The sequence below is a fragment of the Anabas testudineus genome, chromosome 8 (genome assembly GCF_900324465.2).
Source record: "Anabas testudineus chromosome 8, fAnaTes1.2, whole genome shotgun sequence".
Classification (NCBI taxonomy): Eukaryota; Metazoa; Chordata; class Actinopteri; order Anabantiformes; family Anabantidae; genus Anabas; species Anabas testudineus.
The window spans coordinates 14315034-14328817 of record NC_046617.1 but is presented as its reverse complement, the minus strand read 5'-3'; the positions used below and the strand labels follow the sequence as shown (position 1 = coordinate 14328817).

Sequence of the window (13784 nt, the reverse complement as noted above, 5' to 3'; positions counted from 1 at the left end):
TAAGCAAGGACCAAAGAGTTGAAGAAGAGGATTGGAGGAGAAGGATGGAAGAGAAGTGCTGTTGTCAGCAGAATCAAATAGCACGCAGAGAGCTGGGGAAGATACAATTAAAGTGTGGAGTTAAGACAGGCTTTGAAGTTGGACATGGTGCATAATACCCTTAAAAGTTAAGGAAGGGCAACAATTCTCCAGTTTGTTATGGGGCTGTTTTGAACGAGGAAGAAAAGAAAAGAGTGCCAATGGTGGGGGGTTTGTTTTTGAAAGAGTTCAGTTTAAGGGGAATGAAGTTGGATTTCAAACACCAATTGGCCCCAGAAGGATGTTTTTTTTTTTCCAGAGTGTTAAGTGCGAGTGGGAGTCACCACCTACCTGTGCATTTTGATGATGGGGCTGAGTGTGTGAAGGATGGAAGAAAGTAAAGAGGGATATGTCAGAGATAGTGGAATAGGAAGTGAGACAGGTGAATGAGAAAAGACTGAAGAAAGAATGAGACATGAAATAGGTAGGGAATTGGTAGTGAAGGATGGCAGAAGAAATAAAAGAGGAGCAAAAAGAGAGGAGGGGGGTTGTTGAAGGTTATTTATTCGTTTTTTCCCCTCGTTTTAATCCCATTTTGCGCTTGACTTTTAAGTCTACCAATGTATAGAAACAATGTCGGATGCACTGTCTAATCCCGTTTGGGCCATGAAGCTCACTCCACACTGACAGTAATGACTTTCATTTCCTCTGCCGCTCGCACTGAAGCACCATGCAGACACTTCACAGGCCGGACGCCACTGTTCTGCCACGCTTGACAGGACAGAGATCCGTCTCCGAATCAGTCTTAACCTGAACCCTGGACCCCCTCACTCATCCTTAATCCATCACTTTAACCCCTTCTTCCTCTTTCCTGACTCAGGAGTCCTGGAGTGCAGGATTCCCAGACTGGTAAGGTGATTAACTTGCTCGTACATTCAACAGATGCCAGATCTTATCTCTTATCCCCCCCCCCACCTTCCTGTTCCGCCATTAGAGGGGTATGACGCATCTATGGAGGGAGCACCATGGCAACAGAGACATGCTCGAAAAGAAGATTTTCAGTGTGTATCACACACACGACTATAAGACTGCAGATAATCTGTTTAGATGCCAGGTGTTGGGAACTGAATTTGTGCACTAACCACCACAGACGACATGCAGAGTGAACCTGATGTAAGATTTCTCAAAATTCTGTTAATAACCTGAGGAGGAGATTACATCCAGACAATCAAAAACCCAGATTACACATAGTGGGATTTATGATTGGCATTTAACATATTTTTTTTATAGTTAGGGAGAAAAAACATTTAAACAGGAGGGATTTAATATTCTCCACCACTACTGCATGCTTAGCAATGTGTGACAACCATGTTGAGATGTACAGAAAGCACAACTGAAATGTGATTTTCTTTTCCAGATTGAATGCGAAGTTCGTTTGAGAAGCAGCAAAATTGGGTAAAAAGCCGATTCAAAGATGCACGATGAGATGAAAATGAGCTTTTTGTGTCACCAACAGGCGTGAGAAAGTCTGCAAAACGAATTAGTGTGAGAGATTAAAGGTGAAAACACACTTAATGTTCAGTTTGAACGCCGTAACATATCATAACCCATTCAAAGTATTTGAAATGATACACTTTCATGGTTTTTGCATGTTAATTTTCTCTGATTGTGCAGTGACCAAATGAGAGAACAGATTATAACTTTATCAACATTAGTGCAGACATGCCTCCACCATTACCACCTTAAGTATGAGAACCTGTGTATAATAAGAAAACAGGCGGCGAGAGATAAAAAAAGAAAGTGTGAGACAGAGATACCAACTACTCAGACAGAGACACAGGACAAGTGATACAGACAAACCTCCCACACTGTCTTGGCTGCACAGTCTTCTGTCCCTCTGCTCAACCCACACTATCAGCCCAGACAGCAGATTCACGCCACAGTCACACAAACTCAACCCACTACCCACCCTCTAACCCACTTGTTCTCAAATCACACTGCTGCATATCATTTTCATAGCGCTTGTTGCGTTTGAGTGGCAGGTCCGGGAAAAAGTAAAAAAAAAATAAAAAAAAAAAAAAAATCACTGCCAAAAATACCCCACCAACAAAGAGAAGATGATACGAGCAAGGAGAAAAAGACAATAACAGAGGAGGCAGGAACATAATGGAAGAGAGAATAAATGGCGTAAGTGAAATGTGTGGAGGGTGTTGTGTGCATGTGTGAGAAGTGTCGGCGATAAACAGGTTTATTTATGCAAGCAGCGTACAGCAGCCAAACACGAGGCTCCTAGGGTCTGACTCAGAATACAGCGCTATAAAAAGATCCAGTGACACACGGCTAACGCACACGCTAACACACATGTACAATGACTTTGTCAATCACACGCTGATGTACAGTCAGTCCCAGAGGCCTGTCAGGCGTCCTCATAGAGAGAGAGCCGTGCACACACACACTTCATGTATGGAAATCTTGCAAGGGGCAGAAAAGAGGCGGCGAATGACCTCAAATCTCTGAATTGTACAACTGATCAGAAACTACCGGTCTTTGAATTTGGCTCCTCAAATAACCTCAGTCACATCCTACAGGGATAAAATACTTCTGTACGGCAACACAGAGCGAAACCGCCTTTGCTTTACATTTCCGATTCAGTGTCACTCATTAAAATCACTTGCTGCAAACATTTGAGAAAGTATCAAATGACACACTGGTCATGATTGTTAGCACAAAGTGAGAATGTGGTGGATGAGTGGAAACCTTGGGAGCTCCCTGACTGCCCTTTACTGTTTTCAGACAACAGTCAACTGTCTGATGTGGAGATAACCCATAGGAAGCGAAGACTTTGATCCTTAATGGAGCCATGTCGGCCATGTGGAAATAACATTCATGGCTTTTATTTACACAAGCACAATTACGGAGGTTATTTTGGTAGAAGACAATCAATTAGAGTCAAGCTATGTCAGTGTAATAACACAGATTAAAGGAGAGGTTATGACTGGAACACAGGCTCGCTAGTCAGGACTGAGAACACATCAACTGTCCGAGCGACCGCTTCATGCATATTTAGTCCCAAGGACTTTTAAAGAAGCGTTTTTCAGATCAGGTGTTGGTGTCTGATACCTCCTTTCTGAGGGGAGAACTGGGTGGAGTGGTGTCTAAAAATGTCTGTAAAAAGTGGGAAAGCATGAAACAAAGTAGGTGACACGACTTACAGTCTTATCAACTTAAGAGTTCATAGTTCATACTCAAAGTTGGATCAAAAAGCCAGAAATGGTGTTGCCCTATGACAGCAGTTGAGTAGAATGGAAAAATAAAAACAAAAAATTTGTTTCAGAAAGTGCAGCCCTGCCTAATTTTGATGTCAGAAAGTTATTGTGAGACTTTGTGCTTCAAACAAAATGCTTATCAGATCATCAGTGACTGAGCCCTGCTCTGGCGGTGGAGTGTCTGCGTTTAAAAAATAGATACCAAATCCAACCTTGTGTAAAGATTGGCCACATGTGGAGGTGTGAAAAGCAGTCATTAAGCTGTAACTACCCCCACTAATTTAATTAAATTAAATTAATTAATTTATTTAGTATCAGGACTTGGGAGAGGTATCAGGAAACAGCAGAGGATAAAGGGGTGTTAGTTGATTACTTATTAGAATTCATTACAGTAGTAACAACAACATGTCACCAACTTCAGATCCGATTATCACAATAAATGATGTTCTGACCTGTCGCTGTGCCCCACATTGGGTCTCAGAGAGTGCTGTCAGACAGGCAACACCACTCTCTAGCCCTCGCCTACTATACCTTAAGACTAATCTACCATGTCTTTAAGCTGAATTTAACATCTACATAGGATCATCAGTCCCACTTACGAATGCACCCACAAGAGAATGGCTAACTGGCAACAACAAGCTACCAAGCTTGACCAAGCTTGACATAAGTTTAGCGCGACCTTTTCTGGCACCACACCATGTTAATCATCACACTGCCCAAGCCACCAAATAAACCAAACAACACCCAAAACACTCTTGTTCCAGAAACAACAGCTTCTTCTAAATTCCTGTTTCTCACATATTGGTCTGGTCTGACAGTTTTTGTCTCATTTGTCTCGGCGTTTCTTCACCGTTCCTCTGCCCGGGCAGCAGAATCCACACATCAAATAAATACAGAGAGGGGTATAGTGTTTCGTTTGGAGACAGCAGAACAGGTCACGGACAATGGGAACACATGAATTGTGGGCGTAAAAAGAAAGCAATTCCAATGCAAATAAATTTAGGGGCCTTTTGAAATCAAATCTTATTTCAGAGTTTATGCCTCCAAGAAAGAAAATGATTCTTTTGAAATGATCAATATCCAAGCCAATGCATTCTTCACCTACCAGGGACACAGAATACCAGTGGATGGGGCTCATTATAAAACCGATTCTTGTTCCACCAAATGTTATCGGCATCATAAAACCTCCACACTCTGGAGAAACTGGAGGAAAGTTGGAGTTATTGTGGCCATTAAGTCAATTCCAGATTAATTCAGCTTTGGTTTGAGTGGAGTCGTTGGTAAAACACATCGTGGTTAAAGAGGCAGAAAAACTGAGCCCAAGGACTGTAGGGTTTGGCCTGAGGTTCAAACAATCATCTTACTTGCGCTCTTTATCTGAACCAACCACAAACCCCCAACTACTCTTTACAGATCAAAGGGGGGTTTTAACAGAAAGGCGATGCTAAATAGCGATGGGGGAAAAGGGAATTCAAGGTCTTTGACTTTAGTGTAAAGTTACACAGCTAATCTTACTTAACATGCACGTTATGGCCATATAAAAACAAGGGCAACAGTGTGACTTCCCCTAATTGAGGGATTAATTATGAAGCATTTGAAGAAGATGAAAAACATGGAAAAATGAAAAAGCATCAGTAACAGAAAACGATTCAGAAGTCTTTTATTTAAAAATATGAGTTTTGGTATGAATATGACAAGTGATGTGAAATATCAATAACACTGATAACTAGTGAATGATATAAAAAGATAAACAGCCAGTATATGAAAAATATACAGAACAAAGCAAAAGTAAAACCTGACAGTAAATAAATAATTCATGTTAAACCATGGGAGGTGATGGTAAACCAAAGTAAAAGATGATTGGTCCAGTGTCACGAGCTGCATAGTCGTTGTAACAGTCTGTAATGCTCACGTCTGTTTGGAGGTCTTATCCCTCATGTCCTGATGTTCGGTCATACTGCGGTTCTCCCACGGGAAACCTGTTAAACCATTAAATCGACATAATAATACTTGTGCATCAATTCTAAAGAAAGTCATTGTGGAAACTTCAAACTGGAAATTTAAACTTGGTATTACTGCTATACTAACTAACAGTGCTGAGAGATGTTTGCAGAGTTCAGTGATAACATTTGACTAGATGTCTTATCAGTGCATGTATAAATTCTTTTCATAAAAAGATGAATGGCTGCTACAGTCTGGTAGAAAGGAGCAAAATGAAAACCCTCAGCACTGGAAACTGTCAAAGCCACAGACAAGATATGATATCATATTTTCCCACAGTTAAAAGTGTACATCGCAGTTTATATTGTAAGCCTTTTAGTAATTCTGGATATTCATACTCATCCAAACTCGATGAGTTACTCTGTAAAGGCATGAAGGTTTGCACTCTTCACATGCACAGACTGTGCGTACTTTGTAATGAAAAACAAACTTCCACACGAACTATGAACAGGCACGTATGCACACATGTTTCTATGCAACTGAAACAATCATGCTAACCTCCTGCTGCGAGAGGCATCCAGGTCTTCCTGTAGCAAAGACGCTCTCTTCTGAAGGGAGTTAACCTGCAACACAGACACAATGCAAAATGTTGGACTGAGTAAACTTCAAAACATACACGCACTTAATAGTTTCATGATGAGAATGAGGGAAGTAGGTAACTAGAGTCAGGATACAGAAACAGGAAGTGGAGAAGGTATGGTGGCTTTGGGTCAACTGTGCTTTTGGACGGAGGGCTTTAGTTAAGTAGGGGAAAGTGGAAGAAAGGCTTGGTTGTTGAGTCCAGGGGTCAGAACACCAGGGGCTGGGGGTCAGGAGATTAGGGCAAAAGGGTTAAGCCACATAGGGAGAGAGGGAAGATTATAAGCCAGGTTAGTACGATGCTGTGAGAGGAGGCCGTAATATTCTTTTGTTTGGCTACAAAGCGTGGGTTTATTTATGAAGTGTTTTTGGCTAAAGTGAAAATAAACTCCATCTACATTTACACGGCATGCAGAGCCTGGCAGAGTAATCACAGCTCTCAAAGAATCTGTATTGTTCTGGGACTACCGTACTGGAGCCGAGGGTACATTCCTTTCTGTGGGGGAGACCTCAGCAGAGTTCTAGCATTTCATTTGGCACTTCACAATAGTGATGTATATGTAAAATACCACCAAAATGTGGTTGGATACCTCCAGAGACACAAAAACTCTAGAGGCAACTTTTCCCCTCTGAAAAGATAATGTACCCAAAAAAGGGTCAAAATGTGCTTTTTTTGTGTCCTGATGTTACATTTACACTTTTGTGAAGTTGGGTGCCCATGTTACACATAGTCAGAGTGCCAAAGCTTAAAGTGAACGTGCACTTGCATGTTGAAAATCCCAGGATTCAGTCTGGACAACTGGCCTTGCACTGGGGCTTTTTTTCTAAGTCCTACATTAGTTGATGTCAAGAGGTGTTTAAGTCCATCACTAGCCAATCTCTTTAGGTACGCAGTCCTGCTCCCCCTCTTATGTTAGGTGTCACAGCTCTACTATTGGCTGGTTTGCTAGTTCCAGTATTAGTATATATGTACTGTAGAAAGGTGTTTGTGACAGGAAACTGCTGTGAAAGGAAATGTAATTGGTTTACTCTCCCCAAAGACAAAGCAATACAACTGAATATAAATAGATACAGAAGCTGACATTTCAGATGAAAACAAATATGTGTGTGACGTTGTACCTGCTACAGTTTACTGAGACTGCATCTGGAGCTACTTTTACGCATGCACTGGAACAGTGAACTTTACCCAGGTGGGTTGCATGTGAAAACCTAGATGTCCGAGTCAGTAAGCCAGGAGTTTCACCAAACTCTCAAACTGTGTTCCCCAGGTGGGAACACAGCAGATAATAGTCCGGAGTATTTACAGCAAGGGGGTGCTCCCCTTCAGTCAATCTTCTCAGCACAACATCAGACAGTGTACGGTGATTTCAAACAGTGATTTCCACAGTGTACTATTTTGTATCACGTTGTGCCTTCTGCAAGCTCTACACAGCAACAAAATTATATACAGTAATTCTGTATCAATGGAGCTCCAGAAATATAAACCCAAAATTAAACACAATCTGACCACTTTAATGTGCAAAACCCAAGACGTTGTTAATGATAGGAAATACCACTTTGGTCATGAATTACATCCTATGAACATATCTGATCACAGAGCTGTGGTCTATGCACTGAAACGAGATCTTGGTCAATCTATTTGGCCAAAGCAGTGGTTTATAATAAGCCCATTTAACAAAAACTTGTACTGCAAAATCTTATCCTCCTCTATTTTTGTTTACATTATAAATCCTGAGAAAATGAAAGCCCTTTATTGCAAGTTAGAGTCAAAATGGGCCAAATGAAGTAAGAGACATGGCTCAGTGGAACAACATGGCCACAGACTATGGTTATGTAAGGGGTGATTGTGTGAACTGATGGAGAGACAAGGACAGATTAAGGTTTACAAGGAGGACTGGGAGAGTCCAAAGTGAAAGCCATGTCTATGGTCAAGAGCTACACCAGAATATATGAAAGATGTCCTTGATCTCACCCAAACAAAAAACCTCCAACATGCATTCATACAGATGTTTTGGTTTTGTTTCTGCTAGTTTGATTGATTACCAACAGTGGAAAGTGAAAGTCACTCTTACAAAAAAAAAAAAACAACAACAAAAAACTGAGGATAGGAGAGCAAAAAAACTCCACTGAAAGTTACAATAGGTCCAGTATTTTTGGTCCATGTAATAAAGCATTCTTTTTAATGTATGCTTGAATGTAAAGTCATGATTTCTCCCACCTGTCCCACAATTCATCCACAATATGTAATAAAATTCCCTCTAGATATCCCTGAAATACATCCATGAGAACGAGATGGACATGAGGTCACAGTGACCTCTGATCGGCAAAATCATTTCATTCTTGAGTCGCAGTGAACACTTGTGAATTTGAAGAAATTCCCTCAAATATCCTATATAATAGTGTGAATGGGATGTAGATACAGACAACCCATAAATGTCATTTCTTCAGCCAGGCTATCACTGGCATGGAGGTATAAAAAAGAACAATAAAATGCAAACAAAAAAATGTTTCGGAAATATATTTTAATATTCTACGTATTTTGGACACCAGAGTTTTCCATGTTTGTTCTAGCCCTGCCCGCATCTGATCTGTATCTAACACTCACCTGAGCTTTCAGAGAGGTTATGGTGTCCTCCAGGTTCTGTCTGACTTCAGCAGGCATCAAACCTTTGATCTTCTCCTCGTACACCTGACACACCACAGTCACCTGAAAACACAAAGGGAGGACAACCAGTGTCAGCAAATGTACAGTAATCTGTAAATGTATATGTTTACACGAAGTCTAAACTCATACTGTATGAACACCTGCACGCTGCAGATGCCATAGAGATCACTTGAAAGTGATCTTTATTTGTATTATTATAGCTGTGTTTGTCTGTTTCTTCACTTTGACATAATTAAAAAGAATTTATAATCAGTTACATCATTAATCTTTGCTTCCCATTCACCTCCACTCTTGCATGTTGGCACTTCCAGACATGGTAACCAAATAACAAGCTTCCTTGCAGGAGACACACACACACAGACAGTGGGTATCCCCTCTTTGTTCATGGCTCTGTGTATTCCCTCGCTCTTCACAGCTCCTTCACATCTCCACAGGGGGTCCAAAGACAGACAAGGCTTGCTCTGCACAACACCCCCTACTGGCTGCTGATGAGTACGGCCAGCCCTGACACAATGCATTTATGGGCTTGACACAGCTGGATTTGGAAGACGACTGGACTACGGTGGAAGCGCAGCAGCCGCTCAAGAGCTAGCAAGCTAGCTAGCTTCAACTGGGGAGGACTAGAGGAAGTCTGTCTGGGGCTAAATTACACTGCACTAAACCAGAGTCTGATTATAGAAGTTGAAAGGGTTGGGTTAGCACAACCCCCCCATAACCCACAAACACACATGAATGAATGAATGCATACAGACTGACACACATGCAGACGCACACATGCAGGGCTTCTGCATTGTAAAAGCATTTACAACTTTTTGAAAAGGGTTGCTGAATCAATTAATTCAGAGCTTGATGAACAGTTTAACAGAGCTCGAGGAATCAACGGGGGCTGTGAAGTGCAACAGTTTTCCGCCACATATTTCAAGGTGTAACCAGGGGAGAGTCCGCGCATTTTAGCCAGCCGCATTAGAGCCAAAGTCCAGCTAACATTAAGAATATCCCCACACTCCCCACCTCTCATCAGTCTGGTCTTTCAAGTGCAGAGAGCGTGAATGAGGTGAGGGGGAGGGAAAAAGATTGGTTTTCCTAAAATAATTTTCCTGTTGTGGATTTAACTGATTGTTCTGGCTTTGGCTAATTAATCTTCCTGGGCACAATGAAAGGGATTGGGAAGCACTTCAAAGCAGCCCCAGTATAAATGATCCCAACATGAAGCAGCTCACTTTGTCTCGGCACAGTGTGCAGTCAATTAGGCTGCCGCAACTTCGCCAGTTTTTCAGGGTCCTGCTGCCCTATTAAATTTAAAGCATCAAGCTAATATCAAATAGTTCAGAGTCCATCTGTTTAAGATAATATATATATATATATATATATATATATATATATATATATATATATATATATATATATATATATATATATATATATATATTATATGTGTATGTTTTGCACTGTGCGAGAGTGACGTTGTTGAGGATAATATGAGAGAGACCTTTTCAAACAAGTGGCCAAAAATGGCTTTGAGGAGCTTTCATTTGAATGTCTATGGGTTAAAAATGAGCTGAAGCTACGGGAGTGAAGATTTTCAAAATGTCTGTCTCTATCTATAGCAACTTCTGTAGTCATAACAAAATGGCAAGCCAAGACAAAACACACTCCACTACCTCAGACCAAAGCAATAAACAATGGTTGAATAAACACATCCCTTACCAACCACTCTGAATATAAGTCTTAGATTCTTCAAAAGCCAAGCTCCTTAGTTTTGCATTCTTGGTTCGTGTATGGTGCCGTCACCGCAGCAATGAGAGATCCACTCTGCCTAAATTACAAGCTCCTTTGCGGCAATGCTGTCTCCATTTTCATTCCCATACATTAGAATGAATAAGGCTACAACAGCGTATACACCGGGACTCACAGAGAGCAACAGGGATGACTGGATAATGTAAATACGGTCGTATGGCTGATCAAACTAGAAAAGCCATGAATGTTTGCTTTAGCAACAGCAACAGAGAGAAATTCGACTAGAATTAATGTATCATGTGATAGAATAAGATTGTGTATGGCAAGTCTGGCCGATGGTGTAAGATATACTGTATGGTACGATATATTAACATTACCTGCAGAGAAATACAGATTTGCTCTTGGTGCACTGTAGTAGACCAAAGCATTTGCAATCGCATCTTTACAGTATGTCTAACTACTGCTTAGCCATAGTTTACTATGCAATGTGTGTGGGTGGAAGTAGCAGCCTTTTTTTTTTATAACACCTCTGTTGTGGAAACATATACTAGGCTAAGACACAGAAAAAAGAAGCCAAGGACAGTTAAAGTAACAATTCAAATTTCAGACTTCACAGTTTCTCAATGTTGTTCAAATTCAAGAGAGGAGCCTCTCTCAAACTCCCCAAAGATGTCTGACTTGTTCCCAGAGAGACATTATTCCTTCAACTTTGCATCTTCTCGCCTCTTCCAAGGTCTAGCTTTATTTTTCTATACGCAAATACGCATTTTTCATCTTCTTTGAAGATCTTTGTACAGCAAAGGCATGTTTGTTTTTCTGACAGGTGGCAGGAGGCATGTGACAGCATATGAACAAAAACCTCCTCACTATTAGGACAGATGTTGGATGCCTTTGAACAATATTGTTGATCAAACTGTCCATGAGGTTTTGGTCATTGATGGACTCTATATGAGAGTGAGTAGAAAAGACAAGAGAAGAAGGGAAACACAGGGAAAAAAAAGTGTTCCACAATTTCCCAAAGCAATGAAAAGGGACTTAGACTTTATAGAAAAAAAATCAGGTTTCATCTCCAAAGCTCCTTTTAAAAGGAGATTGTTTGCTCCTGATAAAGCGTGATTCTCTGGTTTGAAGATTGCAAGGAGCGGCACTCATTTTCCCTTCTCAGTCATCTTAAAATGACAACATTTCATCTATATATAGTCTTTAGATTGTGGTTTTGACTTTCCCTTGCGTTTGGTACTGTCACATGGCGTGGTTTTTGACAGCTGCCAGCAGAAAGGAACAAGCCCTCAACACTTTCAATGTTCAAATGAAGTTTGTCACATCGTTGGGAAGCTTGATGTATGCTAATGAAGTTGGGGTGTGTGTGTACAGGCTTGCGTGGGATGGGTTGTGGGGTTGGGAGATGAATAGCTGCTGGAAAGACATTTTTGATATACCCCCTTGTTCCAAAGTGACAAAAACCTTGTCAGGAACAAGGGGGTACATCAAAAATGACGCCACTCACAAAGTTTGCACCTCCACATCCACTGAGTTGGCACTCAGACAGTTCACCAAGGAGCGATTTGAATTCAAAAACGCTTTGCTGCAAGAGGGAAAAAAGAAACCGCTTCACAAAAAGAAGGAAAAAAAAAAAAAAAAAAAAAAAGGCAGGAGATTAGAAGGGGCTACAGATCTTAGTGAAGTTGTTAGAAGTATTGGATGGATTGGTAGCTGCTGATGTAATGTGCCTCAACAAAAACAGCACACAGGAAAATGACTGAGCCTACAGAACTTAAGTTCATCTCCTCTGCATTTTTTTGTCTGCATCAAAACTGAAAACAAAACAGGAATGATTTATTTTTTATTTTACCAAGCTCCAATTTTGCAGGAGGATCCACCTCTAAAACTTGTACAGTTTGCTGATCCCACTGTTTCATTATGTATTCATACAAATAGCTGTAGTCTTCACCATTCTGCTCCTCTCGTCAAGGAGAAGTGAACCACATGGTGAGATGCTGATCCGCCATTTTAGAGTGGAGGAGCCTGTGAGGGCCCTGCTGGTGTAAGGCAATCAACATCTGTGTGAAGTCTGTGACAGAAAGGTTGCTTTAGCATGTGAGGAATCGCATTAAAAAAGACACGTCTTGGCAGATAAACTAGGGCAACATCAGTTTTAGGAGACTGAGAGTGAAAACCCTTAGGTTTATTATCACTAACAATGCAGATGCAAATAATGATGTACACTAATGCAAACAGTCACTATGACTGAAGAAAAGGGGTGCCCATACACACCTACAGTACACACGGGTTTAGCTCTGTGTGAGACACAGGTAACTTGCTTTTCTCAATTAGGAACAATTACGACAGAAATGAGAGAAAACAACAATGTTGGGGGAAACAATCGAACAGATCCATCAGCATCAACAGATTAAAATAACCTTCATTACATAGATCTACTATCAAAACAACACTCATCACTAAAAGCAACAGTCTCTGGTGTCCTGCCACAGCTGTCCTCTCTGGTACGCCATTGATTTTAGCCCCAAGTTGACCAATGCAGATTCTTTCCTTCTTTTTCTACTGTGGCTTACTTCCTGTTAGTGTCTTGGCTGCCAACTTTGTCAGAGCAAAAACAATCTGTGATAAATTAGTGAAATGTGTTTGTGGCAGAGAATCGAGAACTGTCAAGTATCTAAAATTGGTACCAAATGTTCGGTCAGATTCTTAGTCTTGTTTGCTCATTCTTGTCTTCATACATATTGCATTGATTTTATACCAGAAAGCAGGAGTTAATTTCATTTTTAAACTATTTTATTGGAAAGAAATTTACCCCAGTGATCGTGTAGCTGCCATGTCAAGGCACTGGAGTAACTTGGGGTTCAGTGTCTTTTCCAAAGACGCTTTGATGGGTGAACTAAAAGATTCCAGCCAACCCCTGCAATTTGTAGACAAACCCCTACTTATTAAGCTAAAGCTTCAGTACTGATAACTGATAACATTAGCTATTTTATAATTCCTGCTTTTTAAAATGTCAATCATAGACCACCAACAGGATCTGGGCTTTCAGTGTCAGTCAACATTTTTTACTCTACATCGGTTCCCTTGACACTAAGAGAGGTTATAACATAAACAGTATGAAAAGATAACTATTAACTTTGACCTTACTAGATGAGCAATAACAGGAAAAAAAAAGATTTATTAACTTTTTTTTAATCTGCATTTGCAGCATGTGGATCTTGACAATTTTTGGAAAAAACTTTCACTGGCAAATTGATTAATTGTGCTTTCAATGACAGATCACACGGTAAATAACTGCAAAGATAAAAGCGAACTGTAACCCCAAATGATCTCACATTACGAAGGCAGGATCGGGGTCAGCTCTTCCGAACTCACAGGAAACAAAAGTGTGGCGCCTGTGGGACTGGGTCAGTGACCAATAGCACCTAAAAACCACTGATCCTTTCTTACAGATTTATGACAGCCAGACACTGAGGTGTGTGAGGAGTGTGTGAAGTGTGTACATGGGTCAGTAGGTG

General features: G+C 40.8%; 1 protein-coding gene across 3 annotated transcripts in view; it reads right to left on the bottom strand.

The window, feature by feature from the left end:
• Nucleotides 1-4937: 4937 nt before the first annotated feature.
• cep112 (centrosomal protein 112) overlaps nt 4938-13784 on the bottom strand; it is an 88758-nt gene continuing 79911 nt past the window's right edge. For all 3 annotated transcript variants that reach the window (XM_026350759.1, XM_026350779.1, XM_026350769.1), the window contains exons 25-27: nt 8470-8571; nt 5784-5848; nt 4938-5263 (exon numbers count right to left, since the gene is read on the bottom strand). In XM_026350759.1, coding sequence (XP_026206544.1) covers nt 5212-5263; nt 5784-5848; nt 8470-8571 — 219 coding nt within the window. In that variant the 3' untranslated portion in view covers nt 4938-5211. The remainder of the gene's footprint in view (nt 5264-5783; nt 5849-8469; nt 8572-13784) is intronic.